General features: G+C 48.7%; 1 protein-coding gene across 1 annotated transcript; it reads right to left on the minus strand.

The window, feature by feature from the left end:
- Window positions 1-9,726: 9,726 nt before the first annotated feature.
- rrp8 (ribosomal RNA processing 8) lies at window positions 9,727-23,784 on the minus strand. The gene is made up of 7 exons (XM_041199902.1): window positions 23,617-23,784; window positions 19,931-20,057; window positions 17,532-18,610; window positions 16,500-16,629; window positions 11,934-12,040; window positions 11,317-11,413; window positions 9,727-10,495 (listed from the first exon to the last, which is right to left on the minus strand). Exons 2-7 carry the CDS (start codon window positions 20,027-20,029, stop codon window positions 10,382-10,384), a joined length of 1,626 nt encoding a protein of 541 aa, XP_041055836.1. The 5' UTR covers window positions 20,030-20,057; window positions 23,617-23,784; the 3' UTR covers window positions 9,727-10,381.
- Between the last annotated feature and the right edge of the window lie 1,232 nt (window positions 23,785-25,016).

Here is a 25,016-nt window from a genome sequence, read left to right on the forward strand (position 1 = left end):
ACTAGGCCTGTATTCATTATACTTTAGAAGAATGAGAGGGGATCTCATTGAAATGTACAAAATTCTGACAGGGCTAAACAGACTGGATGCAGGGATGATGTTTCCTCTGGCTGTGGGGGGTCTGGAACAAGGGGTCATAGTCTCAGGATACGGAGTAGGCTATTTAGGACTGAGATGAGGAGAAACTTCTTCACTAAGAGGGTGGTGAACCTGTGGAATTCTCTACCACAGAGGCTGTGGAGGCCAAGTCACTGAATATATTTAAGAAAGAAATAAATAGCTTTCTGGACTCAAAAGGCGTCAAGGGTACGGGGAGAGAACAAGGGTACGGGGAGAGAACAAGGGTACGGGGAGAGAACCAGACTATGGCGTTGAGGTAGAGGAACAGCCATGATCATAATGAATGGTGGAGCAGGCTCGAAGGGCCGAATGGCCTACTCCTGCTCCTAGTTTCTATGTTTCATCTGGTGACATCAGCGCCACCTGAAAATGCGAATCTTACAACACCGGACTCCAGCCAGCTGACCACTGAATCCCTGCATGAGAGACTTCCTCACTGGGCTCTGACTTTGGGTCTCTGGAACTCATGTGAATCAATATTCTGTTTTTCTACAAACTTCCTTTCTTCTATCCCTCCCTTTACTGTATGAATGCAGAGTGGGAAGTTGTGAACACTCTTTTTCATGGATTTTGAATGTGTGAAAATAAACTAACCTTCTGAGTTAATCCTTACTTGAGATTGCTGTGGGATTATTAGTAAAATTGGATCACACAAAAACTGAGTGATTGGGAAAATATGCCACTGCTTATTTGTAAAAGAAAAGACAAACTAATTCAAAACACCTTTTGTTTATGAACAGGTGGTGAGGGGAAATTAGTGCTGCTTGAACTTACCTCTCTCCTGTCCATAATACTTCCTGGTTGCTTGCTACACCTGCAAACTATTAGGAGGTGGTGGCATAGTGGTATTATCACTCCCTTAGTAATCCAGAGCCCCAAGGTAATTCTCTAGGGACCTGGGTTCAAATCCCACCACAGATGATGAAATTTGAATCAAATAAAATTCTGGTGATCACAAAACCATTGTCAATTGTTATAAAAACCCCTCTGGCTCACTAATTCCCTTTCAGGAAGGGAAATCTGCTGTCATATATGTGAATCCAGACCCATAGTTGACTCTTAAAAATGTCACCTGAACAGGGGCAGTTAGGGATGGGCCTAGCCAGTGATATCTACATCCCATAAACAATTTTTTTAAAATGCTAGCTTTCAGTGACTCATGAACAAGGACACCACAGTCCCTTTGGACATCAACACTTCCCACACTCTCATCATTTAAGAAATAATTTGCTTTTCTGTTTTTTTCTATCCAAATCTTCACACTTCTTCATATTATAATCCATCTGCCATGTTCTTGCCCATTCACTTAGCTTGTCCAAATCCCCCCAAAGTCTCCTTGCATCCTCACACCTCACATTTCCACCTAGTTTTGTGTCATCATCGAATTTGGAAATATTACATTTGCTCCCCACATTCAATCCATTTATATAGATTGTGAACAGCTGTGGCCCAAGTACTGATCCTTGTGTTACCCACTAGTAACAACCTGCTATCTGGAGAATGACCCGTTTATTCCAACTCTGTTTTCAATCTGTTAATCAATTGTCAATCCATGCCAGCTTATTCCCCCTAATCCCATGTGCTCTAATTTTGTGGACTAACCTCCTGCATGGGACCTTATCAAAAACCTTCTGAAAATCCAAATACACCACATCCAAGGTTCTCCTTTGTCTATGCTACAGATAACATCCTCAAAAAACTCCAATAGGTTTGTCAAACATGATTTCCTTTTCATAATTCCATGTTGACTCTGCCCAATCATAAAATGATTTTCTAAGTGCCCATTTGTTGTGATATTGGACACATGCCAATGCAGACAATGACATATACCTTTAAGAAACTGCATTGTGACATCACAGTGATATTACTGTGTGAGAGGCTGGAATATACAAGTACAGCCTCCATGCTGGATGCTCACTATTGTCTGTGCCCTCTATTGCAGATGCTCATTACTGTCTGTGACCCTGTATCAGCAAAACTCTATGTACACCTTATGAGTCAGGCATATAGTCAAGCAATCAGCTTATATAAAAACAGAATTACCTGGAAAAACTCAGCAGGTCTGGCAGCATCGGCGGAGAAGAAAAGAGTTGACGTTTCGAGTCCTCATGACCCTTCGACAGAAAGTTCTGTCGAAGGGTCATGAGGACTCGAAACGTCAACTCTTTTCTTCTCCGCCGATGCTGCCAGACCTGCTGAGTTTTTCCAGGTAATTCTGTTTTTGTTTTGGATTTCCAGCATCCGCAGTTTTTTTGTTTTTAAATCAGCTTATATAACTGTTTGGACCCAGGCCTATGCAGAGCTGTATATAGTTGTTGCTAGTAATAAACTTCAGATACTTGTGTTTGAACAGAATCCTCATCAGTCTCAATATCTTACTTAGTATAGATAACATAGAGACAGATGCCTCGAGGTCTATAATCGAGATCATCTACATATACAGTGGCAGCAGGCTGTGACACACTGCGTCATGATTGGTAGCAGTGGTCACTTCTAAAAGATATCACATCAGCAGAGCTAACTCCTGAAGATACCAGAACACAAGGCAGAAGACTACTTCAGCAGCAACATAAACTGCCGTGATTCCACTTACCCAGCTCCAATCCAGACTCCTCGAGGGAGGGACAGTCTGTAAGTAGAGCATTTTAAGGGAAGTCACTCACATGGAACCTCAGTTTGGGTGCTTCAGTTAAAAAAAAAAGTCCAGTTCTTCAACTGCAAGGGCTTTGAATCTGAAATTAGGCACATAGACTAGCTCCAAAAGACATCCGAGTTCGAGAAGCGAGTGAAGACCTCACTCCAAGCTCAGTGATTTGGGCAGAAAGGTTTTGTTTTAGTTGAATGTCAGCATCAGCTATTCATAAGCTGCTCATCATAACAGTGAAGGCTGGATCGTCAAACTTGTTTTAAAAAAAAAGAGGGCAGGGAGGGGTAAGCTCGTCCAGCTCTGGGCAGAGCTCAGCACCATATTGCTTGGTTCCACCATTTTGTTTTTGTTAGTTTTCCGCCCTGTCAGTATCAAGGCCTGGTGCAAAGCAGCAGAATAAAACTGCAACAGAAACAGCAGCGCAAAGCCAAGGCTTCTGCAATCTACAGACCCGCAACTTAAAATTCTTTCTCCTTATCTTCAAGCCAGATTAAAAGAAGCCAAGAATTTAAAATGCTACTTTTAAAATATACAGCACAGCAAAAAGAGAGACCAGCTTCTCCTTAGCAGCACCACTGTTACCAGCCAATAGTAACACATCGTTGCAGCATTTGTTCTCCAAAGCACAGTGATAACAGAAAGGCAACAGGCGCCGATTTGCATTCAGAGATACGGCAACTACATTTGTGTAGCACCCAGAGCAGCTAATAACCAAGAACATCACAATGGCAAATAAAGATTTGACCCTGGTCTGGACGGGACAGGGTATTGAGGGTGACTGAGGAATATGCAGGGCTGGAAAATAAGGACAAGAGGAGCCCGACTGTGGTTTTGAGAGGGAGGTGATGGGGTGAGAGCAGAAGTGCAGGAAATGGGACTAACACAATCAAGGGCCCTGTCAGCCACAGAGAGCGGGGATTTCTCTGTTGAGGAAAAAGGAGGTCATGTCAGAAGTGCTGGAATGGAAAGCCAGAACAGGTGAAATGGAGAGAGAGAAACTGGAATGGAGTCCATATAGGAATCAGAAACATTACAGCGCAGGAGGCCATTCAACCCACCTTGTCTGCATTGGCTCTCCAAATGAACAATTCAGTGCCATTCTCCCTCTTTTTCTCCATAACCCTGCACACTCTTCATTCTCAGATAACATCGAATTTCTTTTTGAATGATTTGATTGAACCTGCTTCCACTTCACTCTCAGGCAGTGTATTCCAGACCTTCGCTACTTTTTGCATGAAAAACTTCTTTCTCAAAACACTTTAGCTTGTCAATTTTAAATCTGTCCTCTCGTTCTCTACCCTTTCATGAATGGGAACAACTTCTCCCTATCTACTCTGTCCAGGCCCAGCACGATTTTGAATAGCTCTATCAAATTTGCTTGGTCTTCTTTTCTCCAAGAAAAACTGTCCCAACTTCTCCAATGTATGTTCATAACTGAAGTTTCTCATCGCCATTTAATAAGAGCATGGCAGATCTAATTATAGCCTCTACTTTCCGATCTTTCTAGCCTAACAACCCTCAGAGGAAGAAATTCTGATCTCCGCCCAACATAGGAGAGCCTTTATTTTTAAACAGTGTTCCCAAGTTCCAGTCTCTCCCCTCCGTGGAAACATTTATATATCTTTATTCATTCATGGGATGTGGGTATCGCTGGCTGGGCCAGCATTTATTGCCCGTCTCTAGTTGTCCTTGAGAAGGTGGTGGTGAGCTGCCTCCTTGAACCGCTGCAGTCCCTGTGGTGTAGGTACACCCACAGTGCTGTTAGGCAGGGAGTTCCAGGATTTTGACCCAGCGATACTGAAGGAACGGTGATATATTTCCAAGTCAGGATGGTGAGCGACTTGGAGGGGAACTTCCAGGTGGTGGTGTTCCCATGTGTCTGCTGCCCTTGGCCGTCCAGATGGTAGTGGTTGTGGGTTTAGAAGGTGATGTCTAAGGAGCCTTGGTGAGTTCCTGCAGTGCATTTTGTAGATGGTACACATACTGCTGCTACTGTGCGTCGGTGGTGGAGGGAGTGAATGTAGTGCCAGTCAAGTGGGCTACTTTGTCCTGGACGGTGTTGAGCTTCTTGAGTGTTGTGGGAGCTGCACTCATCCAGGCAAGTGAGGAGTATTCCATCACACTCCTGACTTGTGCCTTGTAGATGGTGGACAGGCTTTGGGGAGTCAGGAGGTGAGTTACTCACCGCAGGATTCCTAGCCTCTGACCTGCTCTTATAGCCACAGTGTTTATATGGCTAGTCCAGTTCAGTTTCTGGTCAATGATACCCCCCAGGATGTTGATAGTGAGGGATTCAGTGATGGTAATGCCATTGAACATCAAGGGTGGATGGTTAGATTCTGTCTTGTTGGAGATGGTCATTGCCTGACACTTGTGTGGTGCGAATGTTACTTGCCACTTGTCAGCCCAAGCCTGGATATTGTCCAGTTCTTGCTGCATTTGGACACGGACTGCTTCAGTATCTGAGGTGTTGTGAATGGTGCAGAACATCAACTATCAGTGAACATCCCCTTTCTGACATCATGATGAAAGGTCATTGATGAAGCAGCTAAGATGGTTGGGCCAAGGACACTACCCTGAGGAACTCCTGCAGTGATGTCCTGGAGCTGAGATGACTGACCTCCAACAACCACAACCATCTTCCTTTGCGCTAGGTATAGCTCCAACCAGCGGAGAGTTTTCCCCCTGATTCCCATTGACTCCAGTTTTGCTAGGGCTCCTTGATAACACACTATGTCAAATGCGGCCTTGATGTCAAGGGCAGTCACTCTCACCTCAGCTTGGGAGTTCAGCTCTTTTGTCCATGTCTGAACCAAGACTGTAATGAGGTCAGGAGCCAAGTGGCTCTGGCAGAGCCCAAACTGGGCGTCAGAGAGCAGGTTATTGCTAAGCAAGCGCCGCTTGATAGCACTGTCAATGACCCCTTCCATTACTTTACTGATGGTCGAGAGTACACTAATGGGGCAGTAATCGGCCGGGTTGGATTTGTCCTTCTTTTTATGTATAGGACATACCTGGGCAATTTTCCACATAGCCAGGTAGATGCCAGTATTATAGCTGTACTGGAACAGCTTGGCTAGGGGCGCAGCGAAGTTCTGGAGCACAAGTCTTCAGTACCATTGCCGCAATATTGTCAGGGCCCATAGCCTCTGCAGTGTCCAGTGCCTTCAGCCGTTTCTTGATAACACGTGGAGTGAATCAAATTGGCTGAAGGCTGGCATCTGTGATGCTGGGGATCTCCGGAGGAGGCTGAGATGGGTCATCCACTTGAGATTACTCGACGATGTACTCTGTGTGGGGGATTTCAACGTCTGTCACTAAGAACAGCTCAGTAGTACCATTACTGACCGAGCTGGCCGAGTCCTAAAGGAGACAGCTGCTGGACTGGGTCTGCAGCAGGTGGTGACAGAACGAACATTGATCATTGAGGGTATCGTCAATGTGAAGATGGGACTTCGTCTCCACAAGGACTGTGCTGTGGTCACTTCTGCTGATGCTGTCATGAATGGATGCATCTGCGGCAGGCAGGTTGGTGAGGATGAGGTCAATTTGTTTTTCCCTCTTGTTGGTTCCCACTATCAACATCCTGGGAGTCACCACTGACCAGGGACTGAACTGGACTAGCCATATTAATACTGTGGCTACAACAGCAGGTCAGAAGCTAGGAATCCTGCTATGAGTAACTCACCTCCTAGCTCCCCAAAGCCTGGCAACCATCTAAATGGAACGAGTCAGGAGTGTGATGGAATATTCCTCACTTGCCTGAATGAGTGCAGCTCCCACAACACTTAAGAAGCTTGACACTGTCCAGGACAAAGCAGCCCACTTGATTGGCACCACATCCACAAACATTCACTCCCTCCACAGGCACAGTAACAGCAGTGTGTCCCATCTGCAAGATGCACTGCAGGAATTCACCAAGGCTCCTTAGACAGCACCTTCCAAACCCACGACCACTACCATCTAGAAGGACAAGGGCAGCAGATAGATGGGAACACCACCACCTGGAAGTTTCTCTCCAAGTCACTCACCATCCTGACTCAGAAATATATCACCGTTCCTTCACTGTCGCTGGATTCTGGAACTCCCTCCCTAACAGCACTGTGGGTGTAGCGGTACTGCAGCAGTACAAGAAGGCAGCTCACCACCACCTTCTCAAGGGCAACTAGGGATGGGCAATAAATGCTGGGCCAGCCAGTGACGCCCATATCCCATGAAGGAATAAAAACCCAAAAATGACCCATTTATGTCAATTCCGTTTCCTCTAACCATGCTAATCTTACCCACTACACCATTAACTCGTCTTGTGCAGAAACCTTTGATATGGCCCCTTATCAAATGGTGTTTAGAAATCTATGTACACATCTTTTTGTTCCCCTTTATTAACACTGCTCGTTACTTCAAGGAACTTTAATAAATCAAACATTACTTCCCTTTCACAAAACTATGCTGACTCCGCCTGATTGCATTAAGATTTTCTAAGACCCTGCTCTCACCACCTTAATTGACTCCAGCATTTTTTCCTGACAGATGTTAGGCTAACTGGCTGTAGTTTCGTGCTTTCTGTCTCCCTCCTTTCTTGAATGCAGGAGTTACATTTGCTATTTTCCAATCTGATGGGACCTTTCCAGAATCTAGGGAATTTTGCAAAATTAAAACCACTGCATCTACTATTTCAGCAACCATTTCTTTTCAGACTCTAGGATGAAGTCCATTAGGATCTGGGGCTCGTCAGCTTTTAATTCTAATTATTTTTTCAGTATCCTTTCCCTGGTGATTGTAATTGTACCTCGTACGATTATATCTGGGGTGTTAGTTGTTTCTTCTACAGTAAACAGGGATTTAAGATATCTGTTCAATGCATCCGCCATTTCCTTATTTTCCATTATCAACTCCCCAGAAGCACTTACTATCTGTTTTTATAGTTCCAGCTAGCTTTTACTCGTATTGTAATTTCTCCATTTTTTCTTCAGCCATCCTTTGCTTTTTTATGTTCTGTCCAATCTTCTGACTAGCCACTAATTTCCACGGAATTGTACACTTTTTCTTTCAATTTAATATTACCTTTAACTTCCTTAGTTAGCCACGGATGGTGCATCCTTGCTCTAGAATCTTTCTTGCTCACTGGAATGTATCTTTGCTGGGTGTTATGAAATATCGCTTTAAATGTATGCCACTGCATCTCTAATGACCTATTCCTCAACCTCATTTCCCAGTTCACTCTTTATATCCTTATAGTTGCCTTTATTTAAGTTTAAAGCACTAGTCTTAGACCCGGTCCTCTCTCCCTTAAACGAAATGCAAAATTCAGGCATGCTATGATCACTGCTACTTCAGGGCACCTTTACCAAGAAGTCACTAATTAATCTTCTCTCATTGCACATTACAAAATTTAGTAAAGCCTGCTCTCTGGTTGGTACTAGAAAGTGCTGCTCTAAGAACCCATCCCAAAATCACTCGGTGGACTCATCTTCCAGTCTCCTTTGCAATCTAATTCATCAAGTCTATATGGAGATTAAAATCTCCCATGATTATACCTGTACCTTTGTTACAAATGTCCATTATTGCTTCCTGTTTACCCCGTCCTACAGGTGTGGTTACTGGAAGGGCACATAAAAACTACTCTCACATCTGACTTTGCTCTTTCTTATCTCTACCAAACTGATTCTACATCTTGACTTTCAGAACTAAGATCATCTCTCACTACTGTACAAATGTCATCCTTAATTAACAGAGCTACCACACCTATTCATACCTTTGTCCTTCTGAAATGTCATGTCCTTTGAATATTCAGGTCCCAGCGTTGGTCACCTTGCAGCCATGTTTCTGTAATGGCTGTCAGATCATGCATATTTATTTCTAATTGAGTTGACAAGTCATCTATTCTGTTACAAATGCTATGCGCATTCAGATAGAGAGCCTTTCGTTCTGTCTTTTTAATATTTTTGAATCCTCTAGCCTTACCCACTGGCGCACTCAAGTTTATACACACTGTCCCTTCCTGCTATGCTCTGATTATCATTACCCTTATTGCTACCTTGGTGCCTTGCCTTATCTTTCCCTTTAATTTTTCACAGCTTCCCTTACCGCTGCTATTTAGTTTAAGCTCTTCCTCCTGCCCTAGTTATGACTCACCAGAACACTGGTCCCAGCACAATTTAGGTGAAGACCATCCCAACGGTTGAGTTCCCATTTTCCCCAGTACTGGTGACAGCATCCCACGAATCAAAACCCATTTCTCCCACACCAGTCACCAGTCTTTAAACTATGCATTCAACTCTCCAATCATATTTGCCCCACACCAATCTGCTCATGGCTCAGATTACTACAAGAATTACTAATCCTATGAGAAATATTTACTTGCTTGGAGAGTAAGGAGGGACAGGGACTGATTGAAGTGATCGGCCTATTTTGTGTTGTGACCTCTTTGTATTTCTATCCCTGGACATTTTCATGTAGATTCCAAAGGCATGTCATACTTCGCTACAATTTTTTTTGGAATAAATTTGAGTGAATGTGACAGACAAAACACACGTAGTACATGAAAGCAGCTTAGAGAAGGTTCACTTGACTGATTCCTGGGATGAGGAGTTTGTCTTATGAGGAACAGTTGGGCAGGTTAGGTCTTTTAAGACTGAGACAAGAAGAAATTTTTCTCTCCAAGTTAGTCTGTGGAATTCTCTACCCCAGCTAACAGTGGAGGTTGGGCCATCGAAAATATTCAAAGCTCATTTAAAAAGATTTTTGATCAACAAGGGAATCAGGGTTGTGAGCAAATGGAGTTGAGACCACAATCAGATCAGCCATGTTCATATTGAATGGCAGGGCAGGGTCAAAGGGCCAAATGGCATACTCCTGCTCCGAATTCTTGTGCTCTTGGGTTCATTGTTTTTATTCCATTCCAGGGTAAGAGAGGGAACCTGTCTGGTGTACAGCTCATTTATTTGTGACAGTAGTACTTGAGGGTCAATAATTTCCTTTATCTCCTCCATTTGCTGAATCAATTTCTTTTTCTGTCAGTAACACCAGAGATTTGTTCACATTTAAATTAACAGTAATTTGAGCTGGAAGTGATATAAAAACTGTTCATGTTTCAGATCTTTCCCACAATATTTTGTAGCAGTGGAGATAAGACACACACAACTGTGGAAGTCAAGAGTCTCTGTTCTGTTTCAGGGAAACCCCAGCTGTATAGAATCTGCAGTGAGATTACAACATTTTTCTCACCTACTGTTATTTACGTAGCATTTTGATGACATTTTTTTTTACAAAAATACAAACATCTAAATGTTATCATTCATAAGCAGGGCAACTGCTGCTGGACAGACTTTATCCAAGTCACTCATTCCAAAAGTGTACACCCCCTCAGAATGATCATCACTTCTCCGTTATGTACAGTCCAAGTCCAGCCTCTTCTGTGAGGCAATACAAAATTTTAAAAAGGCAGGAAAATAACCCAGAATGTTTTCTTGTTCACAGTTCTGTTTCGACACCTAACATCAATCTGTGGTGAGACTCCCTTCCTCACATCACCACTTAATTTAATTGTAACTTCTACCAATAATATTCATCTTCGCAGATTCTTCCATAGTTTACCCACTCACTCCGAAGGTCTCAGCGTTTTTTGTAGAGGCAAGGCTTTAGCTGCAGTTGGGGGAGTTTATCTTTCTCCCGGGGAGGCCGATTCTTCCTGAACTCAAATAGATAGAAGTAGCTGTTCTCCGTGTCCTGTGGGAAGGAGCAAGTCATGTGTCTGAGTAAATTTCACAGCGTGCAACACCAAGTTACTAACACAGCTGTCTCATGCACGAGATGTTTCCAGACCCTCCCCCACTCCACTCAACACTTGAGCAATATTTCAAACCTATTTCCCTCCTAAGACTCCTGCCTCACACATTGCAGTTCCCTCTAACAGTCCACCCCACCAGAACTTCATTATTCCAGTAACTGCCTGGTATCCCACCTGCCTCTCTTCTCCCTGATGAGTGTCCGAGGCTTAAGCCTCTACCCACTGATCTGAATCCCTCTTTTCAGCTTCCCTTTCTCTACATCCCTCCTCCCCCTCATCTTGCAGCCAACATTTCCACACCACCCCTTCAACAGTTCTCCCCCTGACCCTCCTCATCCATCTCCCTCAGACCCTCCCTTTCCTCACCTTCCAACTCTGACTACTTGAACAAATTTCCTATTGGGTTTGACTGCGATTCTACAGGAGGGGATCTAACGACATAAATCCCAAGTGAGATAGTCTGGATACAATGTCTGATGTCAGAGTGAAACTGAACTGGGTCTGAGTCACTGGTGCAATTACCCCTGACCTTAGTGAACCAGAATCCAACACCCAGCCACGAGAGATCAGCCAGTAGATGGAATAATATTTCCTGCTCCCGATTCCCACAATCTCTGCGAACTCCAGTGACCATGTTAATGTGGAGATCCAACTCCAGAGATTTCGGTTATCCTTTTTCCATATTCTCTTATCTTCATGCACTGCCCCCCCCTACCCCCCGACGCAACGAGTTCAAATAAATTATGGCTTTAAATGTTACCTTTGAAATCATCTTAAAGCCAAGAGATCCCACGACGTTGATAAAACTTTGGACATCTTCAAATCTACTGGCTACTTCAGCAATCTTCAGAATCCCCCTGTCAAAGGATGACAAAAGAGGGATCAGGTAACACACAAACTCTGAATCTGCTGCACAGTTACAGTGGCCCTGGGTCACGCTCGCTCCCCAGGTCACTCTAGCTACCAATCCACTTCACCTCAGGTCACTCTCTCCCCGACCCTGGGTGACTCTTGCTCATCATCCCCCTCCCCATTGCCCATCAGCCCCGCCACACTGCCCCCCACCTCCCCCAGGTCACACCAATGTTAACAGTGTCGGGAAAGGACATCAACATCTCAACCCCGAGCTACAGCTGTGTTACTGTATCCCAGATTAAGGTATTTCCTAACTAGTCTCCGGAATGCAAAAGCAGCACTTTGGGATGGTCCTAATGTCATGAAAGATACTATAGAAGTGCAAATTCTTTAGGAGGTGTATGTGAGAGATTTGCAGGGGTTGTGGGGAAGCAGGGGTCGGTCAATTGGGAATGTGCAGAAAAATCTAAGCAACCTGCGTGTTAAGTGAAATTGTCGAATAATGTGACCAACAGCCCCTACCTTCGCCTGAGAACTCGAGTGGCCTCTGCCAGGAAATCCAGAAGGTTAGTGCCCATTAAAGCAAGACAGAAGACCACAATATCAACCGATTCAGCAGTCAGAGGAACCTGAAGAGCCCATTCAAACATAGCAAAATGTCACAAGGAAGTTCAGTTTCAGTTTCTGCAATTCATAGCACCTTAGAGTACAGGAGGCCATTCAGCCCATTGAATATTTCAAAGAACATTACAGTTAATCCCACATCTCCCGCTCTTTCCCCATATCCCTATATACTTTTTACCTTCAAGTATTTGTTTATTCATTCACCAGCTGAGAGTGTCACTGGCAAGCCCAGCATTAATTACCCATCCCTAACTGACTTCAGGGAGCTAGAACCATAGAACACTACAGCACAGAAAACAGTCCATTCGGCCCTTCCAGTCTGTGCCGAAATATTATTCCGCTAGTCCCATTGAGCTGGAAATATCTCCTTATGAATACTCAGCCATTTCAGAGGGCGGGTTCAGGGTCAGCCACATGTAGACCAGGCCGAGTAAGGACAGCAGATTTCCTTCCCTAAAGGACATTAATGAACCAGATGGGTTTTTCTGATAATCTGGCAGATTCGCTGTCACCATTACTGAGGCTAGCTTTATATTCCAGATTTATTTAAATGGATTTATAGTCCTCAGTTGCTGTGGTTGGATTGATCCCATGTTTTCAGAACATTAGTCCAGGCTGAAGTGTTAGTAATCCCATTACATAGCCACTGTGTTAATGTACCCAATCTTTTTAAATTCCCTTTTGAATCACACCATCAGGCAGTGCATTCCGGATCCCAATCACAGTTGCATGAGAAAGCTTTTTCTTATGTATAATCTAGTTCTCTTGCTAGGCATCTTCAATCGGTGCCCTCTGGTTAACGACCCTCCAGTCATTGATAATTTCCTTGTAGCCTTCTCTGCTGTAAGGAGAACAACCAAAGCTTCTCCTGTCTTCCCATTAACTGTAATCCCCGGAACTGTTCCAGTAAATCTCCTCTGCACCCTCTGCAAAGCCATCGCATCCTTACAAACAGAAGGGAAGGGGAGTTTGCTGAACCCCAGCCAGTTGTGGGTCTGAACTTCACAGAGTCAGTCAGTTTGCGCCACATTATAGAACCATAGAAAAGTTACAGCACAGAAGGAGGCCATTCGGCCCATCTGGTCCATGCCAGCCTGAGGACACCCAGGTGCCCTTTCTAATCCCACCTTCCTGCACCCGGCCCATAGTTCTGGAAGATAAGTTGGCAAGTTCTACAATTCACATCAGAATCTCGAGCAAGTGTGAGGCAGATAAATAGCCCGGAGTTACAATTGCTAAATATTCCCAAAAACACATATCTGAAGACAGTAGGAGGATAGGACAGTGTTTATGCTACACTCTCCAAAGGCCAAACATCCTGTTAGCATTGTCCTGCTCACACAACAAATGGTCTCTTGGGGCTGCTACTGCAGAGTCTCTGCCCTGGATCCTCAAGCCCACCCACAAGTACTGTAGAAACCAAAGAAAGGTCAAACTGGAGAAATATAATTTATTAAAAAGATTATGTTATTCAGGTAACTAAGTTTTTTTTATATTCATTCATGGGGTGTGGGTGTTGCTGGTTAGGCCAGCATTTATTGCCCATCCTTAATTACCTGATAAAAAGTGGTGGTGAGCTCCTTTCTGGAACTGCTGCATTCACTGGAGATTGCAGTTGGAGATACTTCCATTGATAACAACACAAAAAGATCGACCTTTCCCCTCCCAGCAATACCTGTAGGGTCAGAGGATGGAACAGAAGAGCCTGAACACGCACTGCATAACAGTGGTGCTCTTCATCTCCTGACCGAAAGCGGCAAGTATCTGCAGGGAGCCCCGAAAGCAGGCATAGGGAGAGAGGAATCAGGAGCAAACCGGGACTGGAGAGAGGAATCAGGAGCAAACCGGGACTACAGAGAGGAATCAGGAGCAAACCGGGACTGGAGAGAGGAATCAGGAGCAAACCGGGACTGGAGAGAGGAATCAGGAGCAAACCGGGACTGGAGAGAGGAATCAGGAGCAAACTGGGACTGGAGAGAGGAATCAGGAGCAAACCGGGACTGGAGAGAGGAATCAGGAGCAAACCGGGACTGGAGAGAGGAATCAGGAGCAAACCGGGACTGCAGAGAGGAATCAGGAGCAAACCGGGACTGCAGAGAGGAATCAGGAGCAAACCGGGACTGCAGAGAGGAATCAGGAGCAAACCGGGACTGCAGAGAGGAATCAGGAGCAAACCGGGACTGCAGAGAGGAATCAGGAGCGAACCGGGACTGGAGAGAGGAATCAGGAGCAAACCAGGACTGGAGAGAGGAATCAGGAGCAAACCGGGACTGGAGAGGGGAATCAGGAGCAAACCAGGACTGTAAAAAAAAACAACCCAGGACCAGAGGGAGAGGGGAATCAGGAACAAAGGGGGCAGGGATGAGGAGGGAGGGAGCAGTGGCTGAGTGCCAGGGCTAATATACCACCCACCCGCCCCCCACCCCCCCTTCCAAAAGGGTCGACTACCTCGAGGACAATTGCAAAGAAAGGCAGAAGGCCAGAAGATTGGGCAGAATATAAGGAATAGCGCAGTATCAACAAAAGGCTGATAAGGAGGGAAAAATTAGAGTACGAGAGGAAGCTAGCCAGAAATATAAAAACAAATAGTAAGAGTTATTATAAATATTTAAAAAAGAAATGAGTTAACGAAGTGTGGTGTTGGTCCTATAGAAAGTGAGTCTGGAGGATTGATAATGCAAAACAAGGAGACGGCAAATGAATTGAACAGGTATTTTGCACCAGAATTCATTATAGAGGATACAAGTAACATCCCAGAAGCAGCTATAAGTCAGGAAATGGAAGGGAGGGAGGAACCCTGGGAAATTACAATCACCAGAGACGTGGTACTGAGTAAATTGTTGGAGCTGCGGGCTGACAACTGCCCGGGTCCTGATGGACTTCATCCTAGGGGCTTAAGAGAAGTAGCTAGAGAGATAGTTGATGCATGTGTTTTAATTTTCTGAAACTCCCTAGATTCAGGTAAGGTCCCATTAGATTGGAAGATAGCAAATGTAGGTCCATTAGACAGAAAGCAGGAAACTACAGGCCAGTTAGCCTAGCTATTATTAAAGAAGCTATAGCAGGACACTTGGATAAGCTCAAGGTAATCAGGCAGAGTCAGCATGGTTTTGTGAAAGGGAAATCATGTTTAACCAACTTTTTGGAATTCTTTGAGGAAATAACATGTGCTATGGAAGGGAACCGGTGAATATATTGCACTTAGATTTCCAGAAGGTGTTTCTATTAAAGTGCCACATCAAGGTTATTGCGGAAAACAATAGCTCATGGTGTAGTGGGTAACATATTGACATGGATAGAAGATTGGCTGCCTAACAGGGAGCAGAGAGCAGGCATAAATGGGTACTTTTCAGGGTGGCAAGATGTAATGAGTGGTGAGCCACAGGGATCAGTGCTGGGACCTCAACTGTTTACAATTTATATAAATGACTTGGATGAAGGGGTGGATGGGATGGTTGCCAAATGTGCTGATCACACAAAAATACACAGGAAAATAAGTTGTGAAGAGGTCATAATGAGGCCATAAAAAGATAGAGAGTGGGGTTGAGTGAGTGGGCAAGGATCTGGCAAATGGAATATAATGTGGGAAAATGTGAAATTGTCCATTTTGGTAGGAAGATTACAAGAGAAGCATATTATCTAAATGGTGAGAGATTGCAGAGCTCTCTGAGATTCAGAGGGATCTGGGTATCCTAGTGCATGAATCACAAAAGGCCAGTGTGCAGGTACAGCAGGTAATTAGGAAAGCTAATAGAATGTTATTGTTTATTGTGAGGGGAACTGAATACAAAAGTAGGGAGGTTATGCTTCAGTTGTACAGGGCACAAAAGAGACCACATTTGGAGTACTGTGTACAGTATTGGTCACCTTATTTAAGGAATGATGTAAATGCATTGGAAACAGTTCAGAGAAGGTTAACCAAACTAATACCTGGAATGGGATGGTTGTCTTTCGAGGAAAAGTTGGACAGACTAGGCTTGTATCCAATGGAGTTTAGAAGAGGAAGAGGCAACTTGATTGAAACATATGAGATCCTGAGGGGCCTTGACAGGGGGGATGTGGAGAAGATGTTTCCTCTTGTGGGAGAATCTAGAACCAGGGGTCACTGTTTAAAAATAAGGAGTCACTCATTTAAAACAGAGATTAAGTGAAATTTTTCCTCTCAGAGGGTCGTGAGTCTTTGGAACTCTCTTCCCGAAAAGGTGGTGGAAGCAGAGTGTTTGAATATTTTTAAGGTAGAGGTGGATAGGTCCTTGGTAAGCAAGGGGGTGAAGTGTTATCGGTGGTGGGCAGGATGCAGATTTGAGGTTACAATCAGATCAACCATGATCTTATTAAATGGCTGAGCAGGTTCGAGGGGCTGAATGGCCTATTCCTGCTCCTTGTCAGTATGCATGTCCAATAGGAGGGGTGGATGAGTGTCTCGGGCACTGATAAGCAGAGTTGGGCATCGGCAATACTTACACTCGCCATGTCACACACGGTCACGTATTCATTCAGCGCCACCAAGTCAAACGAGTAAACCTTGTTGTTCACGCTCCGAGCAATTTTACAGTCACCACAGCCAAAATCAGCCACCACAGCAGAGGACGGTCTGTGGGAGATGTCAAGGGATTTTAGAGTCAGCTGGACCTTAACTGAACCTACACAAAAAACTAATTCCCAACAATTTACACTGGAGACCGGAGTTGTGTGTGTAATTTCTGATCTATGGGAGAATACCAAATCCAGTTAAACCCTTTCCCCTTGTTCCTTCGTAGCTGAGGGATGTACACCCCTGTGGTACTGAGTCAAATAGATCCCAATGTCTCAGGTTGCATCCAAGATCAATATGAAGTCAGAATGAGAAACAACAGATTGATGGCTGTTCCTGTGCCCCATCGCAATCTATCACTCCTGCTGGGTTCCATGTGCATGGATTCCAGGCAGGAGGAGGACTGACCTTGGCTGTGATGTGCTTTGGCTCCTATCTCAATCTCCTGCTGACACACTCTGACTGTGTATGAGCTTTGAATGCAGATGGTGCCAGTGGCAGGGGAGCTGAGAGTCAGCCACCTCACTCGAAGTACAGGAGCTGGGTAAATCCCATCATGTCCCCAAACCCCAACTCATAACACACACCCAAACTGTCTCACCACATCCCCATGGATGGTGAGTGGCTTGGAGGGGAACTTGCAGGTGGTGGTGCATCTGCTGGCCTTGTCCTTCTGGGTGGCAGAAGGCACAGGTGTGGAAGGTGCTGTCAAAGGAACCTTCCCAATTGCCAACTTTAACCAGCCCCCTTCTCTCCACTCCTCTTTCTCCAATCCCTCTCCCCTCTCTGATCTAACCCCCTCTCACCACTCCCCATTCTCCAACCCCTCTTCCTCCTCCCTTCCCCAACCCTCTCCCTCCTCCCCTCCAGTTCAAATCTCTCTTCCCCCTCTTTGCTCCAACACACTCCTCTCCAACCCTCCTGCACATGAGCCTCCCCAGTGCCACATTCCCCAGCAATACCTGTTTCTGATGTACTGAATGATACGATTGACTGGGTTTTCTGGCCAGCGCTCTATCTGCGCCGTGAAGCCTTGATGGTAAATCTCAAAGGCATTCTTATCCTCTGTAAAGAACTTCATGGCTTCTGCACTGCTTGAGGTGTACAGCTGCTCATTGATGTAGCGGAAGTGGGCAGATTTCAGGCGCTCTTCCATCTTGGTTCTCAGAGCTGCTGAGCGGTCAGTAGACGGGCTAGAGTGATGTGATTCTGTGCCGTTTACCTCCACAGTAGGTAAGACTCTGGCCAGGGAACCAGGCTGACCTGGGATACAGTCCTTTCGCTCCTGCATCAATATCTTTTCAGGCGTCCCCTTCCTCCTGGTTCTCTTACAGTTCGATATTGTCTCACCCTTTTGGGTCTGATCCCTTGCTCTCTTCTCGTAGTTGGTCATATTTTCATTGCTGCTGTGACAGTCTGTCCTCTCCGCTGGTTTATTCCATTCTTCTCCTCTGCCTTTCCTTCTTTTTATTTTAGGTTCATGTGCATCAGTCACACTTTTCTCTTCCCCCTGTTCAGGTCTTGATTTTATCAAAGTCCTGTCATGTTCAATGTTCTCCATTTGTCCTCCACTCTCTGCCAGGGATGTTTCTCTGGGTCGGAACTTGTTTTTGCTCCTATGTTTGTTTTTCATTCTGTTCCTCCACTGCTTGCGGGTGAGTGTCCCCTGTCCCGAGTTACTTCTCAGCAACTTTAGGCAAGGGGCTGAGGTTCCTTCTCCCAGCTCCCGATTACCAGCCTCCAAGTGTCCATTCTCCTTAGCTCCCGCTACTCTGCTCTGATTCTCCTTTCCTGCAGCAATCTGAGCAGGTGGTGATTTCAGACGGGCTCCACTTCCCTTCCCCACGTCCTGTTCAGACGGACTCGTACCCACCCTCTCCTTCTTTCCCCGGTTTCTTTTCCTTTTGCTCTTCTTTGCTGTTCCACACTCAGGGTCGAAGTGCGTTCCTCCTGGGTCCTGATCAGGTGCTCCTGCTGCAGAGAGAGTTCGCAGTGTATTCAGAAGCCTCTGTTTCTTCTTCCCACCAGGTGCCTGCACATTCTAATAATGATAGTGAGAGTTAGTATTAGCGTCTCCCCTCCCCAAACCTCACCAAGAATCAGATCCAAGCACTCTCTGCTGCACAGGAACATGGGAACGACTGAACAAGAGGAGACCAAAGTCCATCCAATTCACCTTCTATCGCCCAGGTAGTCATGTAATGCAACAATAATGGAGTTACTGACCAATCACTGTGATCAATCTCTTATCAAAGAGTCGACAGCAGAAGCAGACATGAGGTGAGGAAAATCCACAGTGGCGGAGAGCTTTGGGAATCACAGATCCAAAGTCACCCATTCCTCCCAAGATCGCTTCACTCACCATGTCTCGTCTCAAATTATTCACATTTTGTGCAATTTGCTTTTGAATGAATAAACACCAACTTTTCCAAGCATCGCCCCAAGGAGCCTTCCCAATAGATTGAGCACTCAGTCACGGAAGTACTGTTTCCCCAGTTAAATGTTGAATTTAGTTCAAGTGCATACTGTGTTCTCCGGTAATACGCCAAACCTCAGGGATGACAGATCAGACTTGGAGAAGGTGCCGCATAGAATAACCAGAACGATGCCCTGAGTAAAAGGGCTACATTACGAGAACAGGTTGTAAAGACTATTATTTCCTCACATTTAGAAGATTAAGCAATGATCTAATCGAGGTGTTTAAGATGATTATAGGATTTGATCGGATTGATAAAGAGAAACTATTTTCTCTAGCAAGGAGAGTCCAGGATAAGGGGGAAAATTTGAGCCAAGTCATTCAGGGGTGATGTCAAGAAGCTCTTCTTTACACATAGGGGAGTGGAAATCTGAACTCCACCCCCCGCACCCCCCAAAAAAGTGTGGATTCTAAGGGTTAACTGAAGCCTTCAGCACAGTAGATAATAGGTTCGTGTTGGATAAGGGTATTCAGGGATATGGAACAAATGGAGATCAGCTACAAGTTGAAGAATCTATATCTCAATTTTTCCTGACACAAGGCTATGCTCTTCTCTGTTCTCAGGTTTCCCTGTATCAGATCCCCAGAGTCTGTGCCCAGGAGAGTCCACCTGCAAACCCACGCATGCCCACACGGAGTACAGGGCATTCAGTGTTGGAACAAGACTCGTCTATGAAACAGTGCAGCAGTGTCTGTTAACAATTCAAGTGAATAATCTTTTGTCAGATACAGGACATAGACCCTGAAACATTAAAATTTCCACAGATGCTGCCAAACCTGCTCAATGTCGTCAGCATTTTCTGTTTTTATTTCTGTGACAAAGCACATTGAACAAAAGGTTCAGTGACTTCTATCAGCCCCGAAGTAAGTGTTTTTGCTACTCACCAACTCAGCAATGCAGTGTGAAGCCTCCACCTTGTGAAAGAGAGTTTTATTCAGAGCTCTGGCTTCCAGATCATCGTTCCAATCCTCCTCAGCAAACATCTCTCCTCTGGTGAAGGGAAACAGGCAGCTGGGGATAGAGTTGGACTTTCAGTAAGATCGAAAAGACAATCGGGGGGGGGTGAGGGGGCAGTGTTTACAAATCCCACCATCTATCCGGAGACCAAGGTTAGAGCTCCAGCAAAATCAATATCACCCCCACCCTATATCACATCCTCCCCCACCTAGCCCCTACCCATACCAGCACCCTCCCCAACCCTGGCAACTCCTACCCCCTCCCTGGTTCTTCCCCAACTACATACCCCACCCTGGTTGTCCCTCCACTCCCCCCGATCTCCGCCCCCAACCCTGGTTTTTGCCACCCCCTATCCTTTCACATCTTGTTGCACCCCCACCCTTTCCCTGGCCCACACCCGGCCCAACCACCCCCCATCCTTGGCCCACCCTCCACATCTTCCCCTATCACCCTCCCCCCCACACATCAATACCCTCCCCATACCCCCCACACCCTGTCTGACATATGAGGAGAGATTGAATCGATCAGGATTATATTCGCTGGAGTTCAGAAGAATGAGGGAGGATCTCATAGAAACCTATAAAATTCTAACAGGATTAGACAGGGTAGATGCAGGAAGGATGTTCCCGATGGTGGGGGAGTCCAGGACCAGGGGTCACAGTCTGAGGATATGGGGTAGACCATTTAGGACTGAGATGAGCAGAAATTTCTTCACCCAGAGAGTGGTGAGCCTGTGGAATTCATTACCACAGAAAGTAGTTGAGGCCAAAACATTGTGTGTTTTCAGGAAGGAGTTAGATATAGCTCTTGGGGCGAAAGGCATCAAAGGATAAGGAGAGAAAGCGGGAGCAGGCTATTGAGTCGGATGCTCAGCCATGATCATAATGAATTATGGAGCAGGCTCGAAAGGCTGAATGGCCTCCTCCTGCTCCTAGTTTCTATGGAATTCTCTTCCCTCGAGAGCAATGGAGACTGGGTCACTGAATTTATTCAAGGCAGAGTTATACAGATTTTTGATCAGCAAGGAAGTGGAAGGTTATGGGGAACAGACAGGAATGTGGAGTTGCAGCCACAGCCAGATCTGCCATGATGGTATTGAATGATGGAGCAGCCTCGAGGGGCTGAATGGCCCAGTCCTGCTCCAAAGTTCTGTTTCTATGTCCCCCCTCCCCCCCTGTACCCCCCCTCCTGTCCCCTCTCCCCCTCCCCCCTCCTGTCCCCTCTCCCACTCCCCCCTCCTGTCCCCTCCCCCCCTGTACCTCCCCTCCTGTCCCCTCTCCCCCTCCCCCCTCCTGTCCCCTCCCCCCCTGTACCTCCCCTCCTGTCCCCTCCCCCCTGTACCCCCCCTCCTGTCCCCTCTCCCCCTCCCCCCTCCTGTCCCCTCCCCCCCTGTACCCCCCCTCCTGTCCCCTCTCCCCCTCCCCCCTCCTGTACCTCCCCCCCTGTACCTCCCCTCCTGTCCCCTCTCCCCCTGTACCTCCCCTCCTGTCCCCTCCCCACTGTCCTCTGTCCCCTCCCCCCTGTACCCCCCCCTCCTGTCCCCTCTCCCCCTCCCCCCTCCTGTCCCCTCCCCCCCTGTACCCCCCCTCCTGTCCCCTCCCCCCCTGTACCCCCCCTCCTGTCCCCTCCCCCCCTGTACCTCCCCTCCTGTCCCCTCCCCCCCTGTACCTCCCCTCCTGTCCCCTCCCCCCTGTAACCCCCCTCCTGTCCCCTCCCCCCCTCCCCCCTCCTGTCCCCTCTCCCCCTCCCCCCTCCTGTCCCCTCTCCCCCTCCCCCCTCCTGTCCCCTCTCCCCCTCCCCCCTCCTGTCCCCTCTCCCCCTGTACCCCCCTCCTGTCCCCTCCCCCCCTGTACCCCCCCTCCTGTCCCCTCTCCCCCTCCCCCCTCCTGTCCCCTCTCCCCCTGTACCCCCCCTCCTGTCCCCTCTCCCCCTGTACCCCCCCTCCTGTCCCCTCCCCCCCTTACCCCCCCTGTACCCCGCCTCCTGTACCCCCCCTCCTGTCCCCTCCCCCCCTGTACCCCCCCTCCTGTCCCCTCCCCCCCTGTACCCCCCCTCCTGTCCTCTCCCCCCCTGTACCTCCCCTCCTGTCCCCTCTCCCCCTCCTGTCCCCTCCCCCCCTGTACCCCCCCTCCTGTCCCCCCCTCCTGTCCTCTGTCCCCTCCCCCCTGTACCCCCCCTCCTGTCTCCCCGTCCTGTCCCCTCCCCCCCTGTACCCCCCCTCCTGTCCCCCCCTCCTGTCCTCTGTCCCCTCCCCCCTGTACCCCCCCTCCTGTCTCCCCGTCCTGTCCCCTCCCCCCCTGTACCCCCCCTCCTGTCCCCCCCTCCTGTCCTCTGTCCCCTCCCCCCTGTACCCCCCCTCCTGTCTCCCCCTCCTGTCCCCTCCCCCCCTGTACCCCCCCCTCCTGTCCCCTCCCCCCCTGTACCCCCCCCTCCTGTCCCCTCCCCCTGTACCCCCCCTCCTGTCCCCTCTCCCCCTCCCCCCTCCTGTCCCCTCTCCCCCTGTACCCCCCCTCCTGTCCCCTCTCCCCCTGTACCCCCCCTCCTGTCCTCTCCCCCCCTGTACCTCCCCTCCTGTCCCCTCTCCCCCTCCTGTCCCCTCCCCCCCTGTACCCCCCCTCCTGTCCCCTCCCCCCCTGTACCTCCCCTCCTGTCCCCTCCCCCCTGTACCCCCCTCCTGTCCTCTGTCCCCCCTGTACCCCCCCTCCTGTCCCCTCTCCCCCTGTACCCCCCCTCCTGTCCCCTCCCCCCCTGTACCCCCCCTCCTGTCCCCTCTCCCCCTGTACCCCCCCTCCTGTCCCCTCTCCCCCTGTACCCCCCCTCCTGTCCCCTCTCCCCCTGTACCCCCCCTCCTGTCCCCTCCCCCCTGTACCCCCCCCTCCTGTCCCCTCTCCCCCTGTACCCCCCCTCCTGTCCCCTCTCCCCCTGTACCCCCCCCTCCTGTCCCCTCTCCCCCTCCCCCCTCCTGTCCCCTCTCCCCCTGTACCCCCCCTCCTGTCCCCTCTCCCCCTGTACCCCCCCTCCTGTCCCCTCTCCCCCTGTACCCCCCCTCCTGTCCCCTCTCCCCCTCCCCCCTCCTGTCCCCTCTCCCCCTCCCCCCTCCTGTCCCCTCCCCCCCTGTACCCCCCCTCCTGTCCCCTCTCCCCCTGTACCCCCCTCCTGTCCCCTCTCCCCCTGTACCCCCCCTCCTGTCCCCTCTCCCCCTGTACCCCCCCTCCTGTCCCCTCTCCCCCTCCCCCCTCCTGTCCCCTCCCCCCCTTACCCCCCCTGTACCCCGCCTCCTGTACCCCCCCTCCTGTCCCCTCCCCCCCTGTACCCCCCCCTCCTGTCCTCTGTCCCCCCTGTACCCCCCCTCCTGTCCTCTGTCCCCCCTGTACCCCCCCTCCTGTACCCCCCCCTCCTGTCCCCTCCCCCCCTGTACCCCCCCTCCTGTCCTCTGTACCCCCCCCCCAGCTCCTGACCCCCGAGAGAGGAATTTGAACAATTTCTCAGACACAAATTTAAGAAAAGCAAAAAGTCATTTCCCACATTCCCGGCTGGTGAGGGGGAAACATCAGCTCCCGAGCTCCCGGCCCGAGTCAACCCGACTCCCGCCCCCACGCCGCTCATCATTTACCTGCTGGGCTCGGGCTCGGGCTCATGTGTTAACCGTTCACCGCGGGGCACACCACACACAGGCCTCAGGCCTACCCCCAGGAGCCGCCAGTCACAGCGCCACCTCCCGGCGGGGAGGACCAGCGCCACCTTCGGCCCGGGAGGACCAGCGCCACCTCCCGCCCGGGAGAACACACCACACAGCGCCACCTCCCGCCCGGGAGAACACGCCAGTCACAGCGCCACCTCCGGCCCGGGAGGACTAGCGCCACCTCCCGCCCGGGAGGACAAACACCATACAGCTCCACCTCCCGCCCGGGAGGACAAACACCACACAGCGCCACCTCCCGCCCGGGAGAACACACCACACAGCGCCACCTCCCGCCCGGGAGTACAAACACCATACAGCGCCACCTCCCGCCCGGGAGGACAAACACCACGCAGCGCCGCCTCCGGCCCGGGAGAACACGCCAGTCACAGCGCCACCTCCCGCCCGGGAGGACCAGCGCCAGCACAGTGTGTGGCACTGCCTGGATGGTTAAAGCAAGTCGTCTTGATCTTCCCAATCCAACACCTTCAACATTCACTCCCTTCACCACCAGCACAGCAGCAGCAACAACTCACCAAGGCTCCATAGACAGCGCCTTCCACACCCACTACCATCTAGAAGAATAAAGGAGAAGCAGACATAGGCCATTCGGCCCATCGAGTCTGCTCTGCCATTCATTGAGTTCTACAAGATTATGAGGGGCATGGACAGGGTGGAGAGGGAGCAGCTGTTCCCCTTAGTTGAAGGGTCAGTCACAAGGGGGCACGAGTTCAAGGTGAGGGGCAGGAGGTTTAGGGGGGATGTGAGGAAAAGCTTTTTTAACTCAGAGGGTGGTGACGGTCTGGAATGCGCTGCCTGGGAGGGTGGTGGAGGCGGGTTGCCTCACATCCTTTAAAAAGTACCTGGATGAGCACTTGGCACATCATAACATTCAAGGCTATGGGCCAAGTGCTGGTAAATTGGATTAGGTAGGTAGGTCAGGTGTTTCTCATGTGTCGGTGCAGACTCGATGGGCCGAAGGGCCTCTTCTGTGTGATTCTGTGATTCTGAGTTCATGGCTGATCTGATAATCCTCACCTCCACTTTCCTGCCTTTTCCCCACAGCCCTTGATTCCCTTACTGATTAAAAATCTATCTCAACCTTGAATATACTTAACGATCCAACCTCTATAGCCCTCTGCAGTAAAGAATTCCACAGATTCACCACCCTCTGAGAGAAGAAATTCCTCTTCATCTCTGTCTTAAATGGGCGACCCTTTACTCTGGGGTTATGCCCTATGGTCCTAGACTCTCCTACAAGGGGAAACAGCCTCTCAGCATTCACCCTGTCAAGCCCCCTAAGAATCTTATTTGTTTCAATAAGGTCGCCTCTC

This window comes from Carcharodon carcharias, chromosome 11 (assembly GCF_017639515.1).
Source record: "Carcharodon carcharias isolate sCarCar2 chromosome 11, sCarCar2.pri, whole genome shotgun sequence".
NCBI lineage: Eukaryota > Metazoa > Chordata > Chondrichthyes > Lamniformes > Lamnidae > Carcharodon > Carcharodon carcharias.

What these genes read in the sequence shown, in the direction of transcription:
- rrp8 (XM_041199902.1), bottom strand. Translation starts at nt 20,029, where the DNA reads ATGTTTGCTGAGGAGGATTGGAACGATGATCTGGAAGCCAGAGCTCTG. An exon ending in ACTCGAGTTCTCAGGCGAAG is followed by an intron (nt 11,414 to 11,933) that starts GTAGGGGCTGTT and finishes ATCCTTTGACAG; the next exon opens with GGGGATTCTGAAGATTGCTG. An exon ending in GCTTTAAGATGATTTCAAAG is followed by an intron (nt 10,496 to 11,316) that starts GTAACATTTAAA and finishes TCCTTCCCACAG; the next exon opens with GACACGGAGAACAGCTACTT.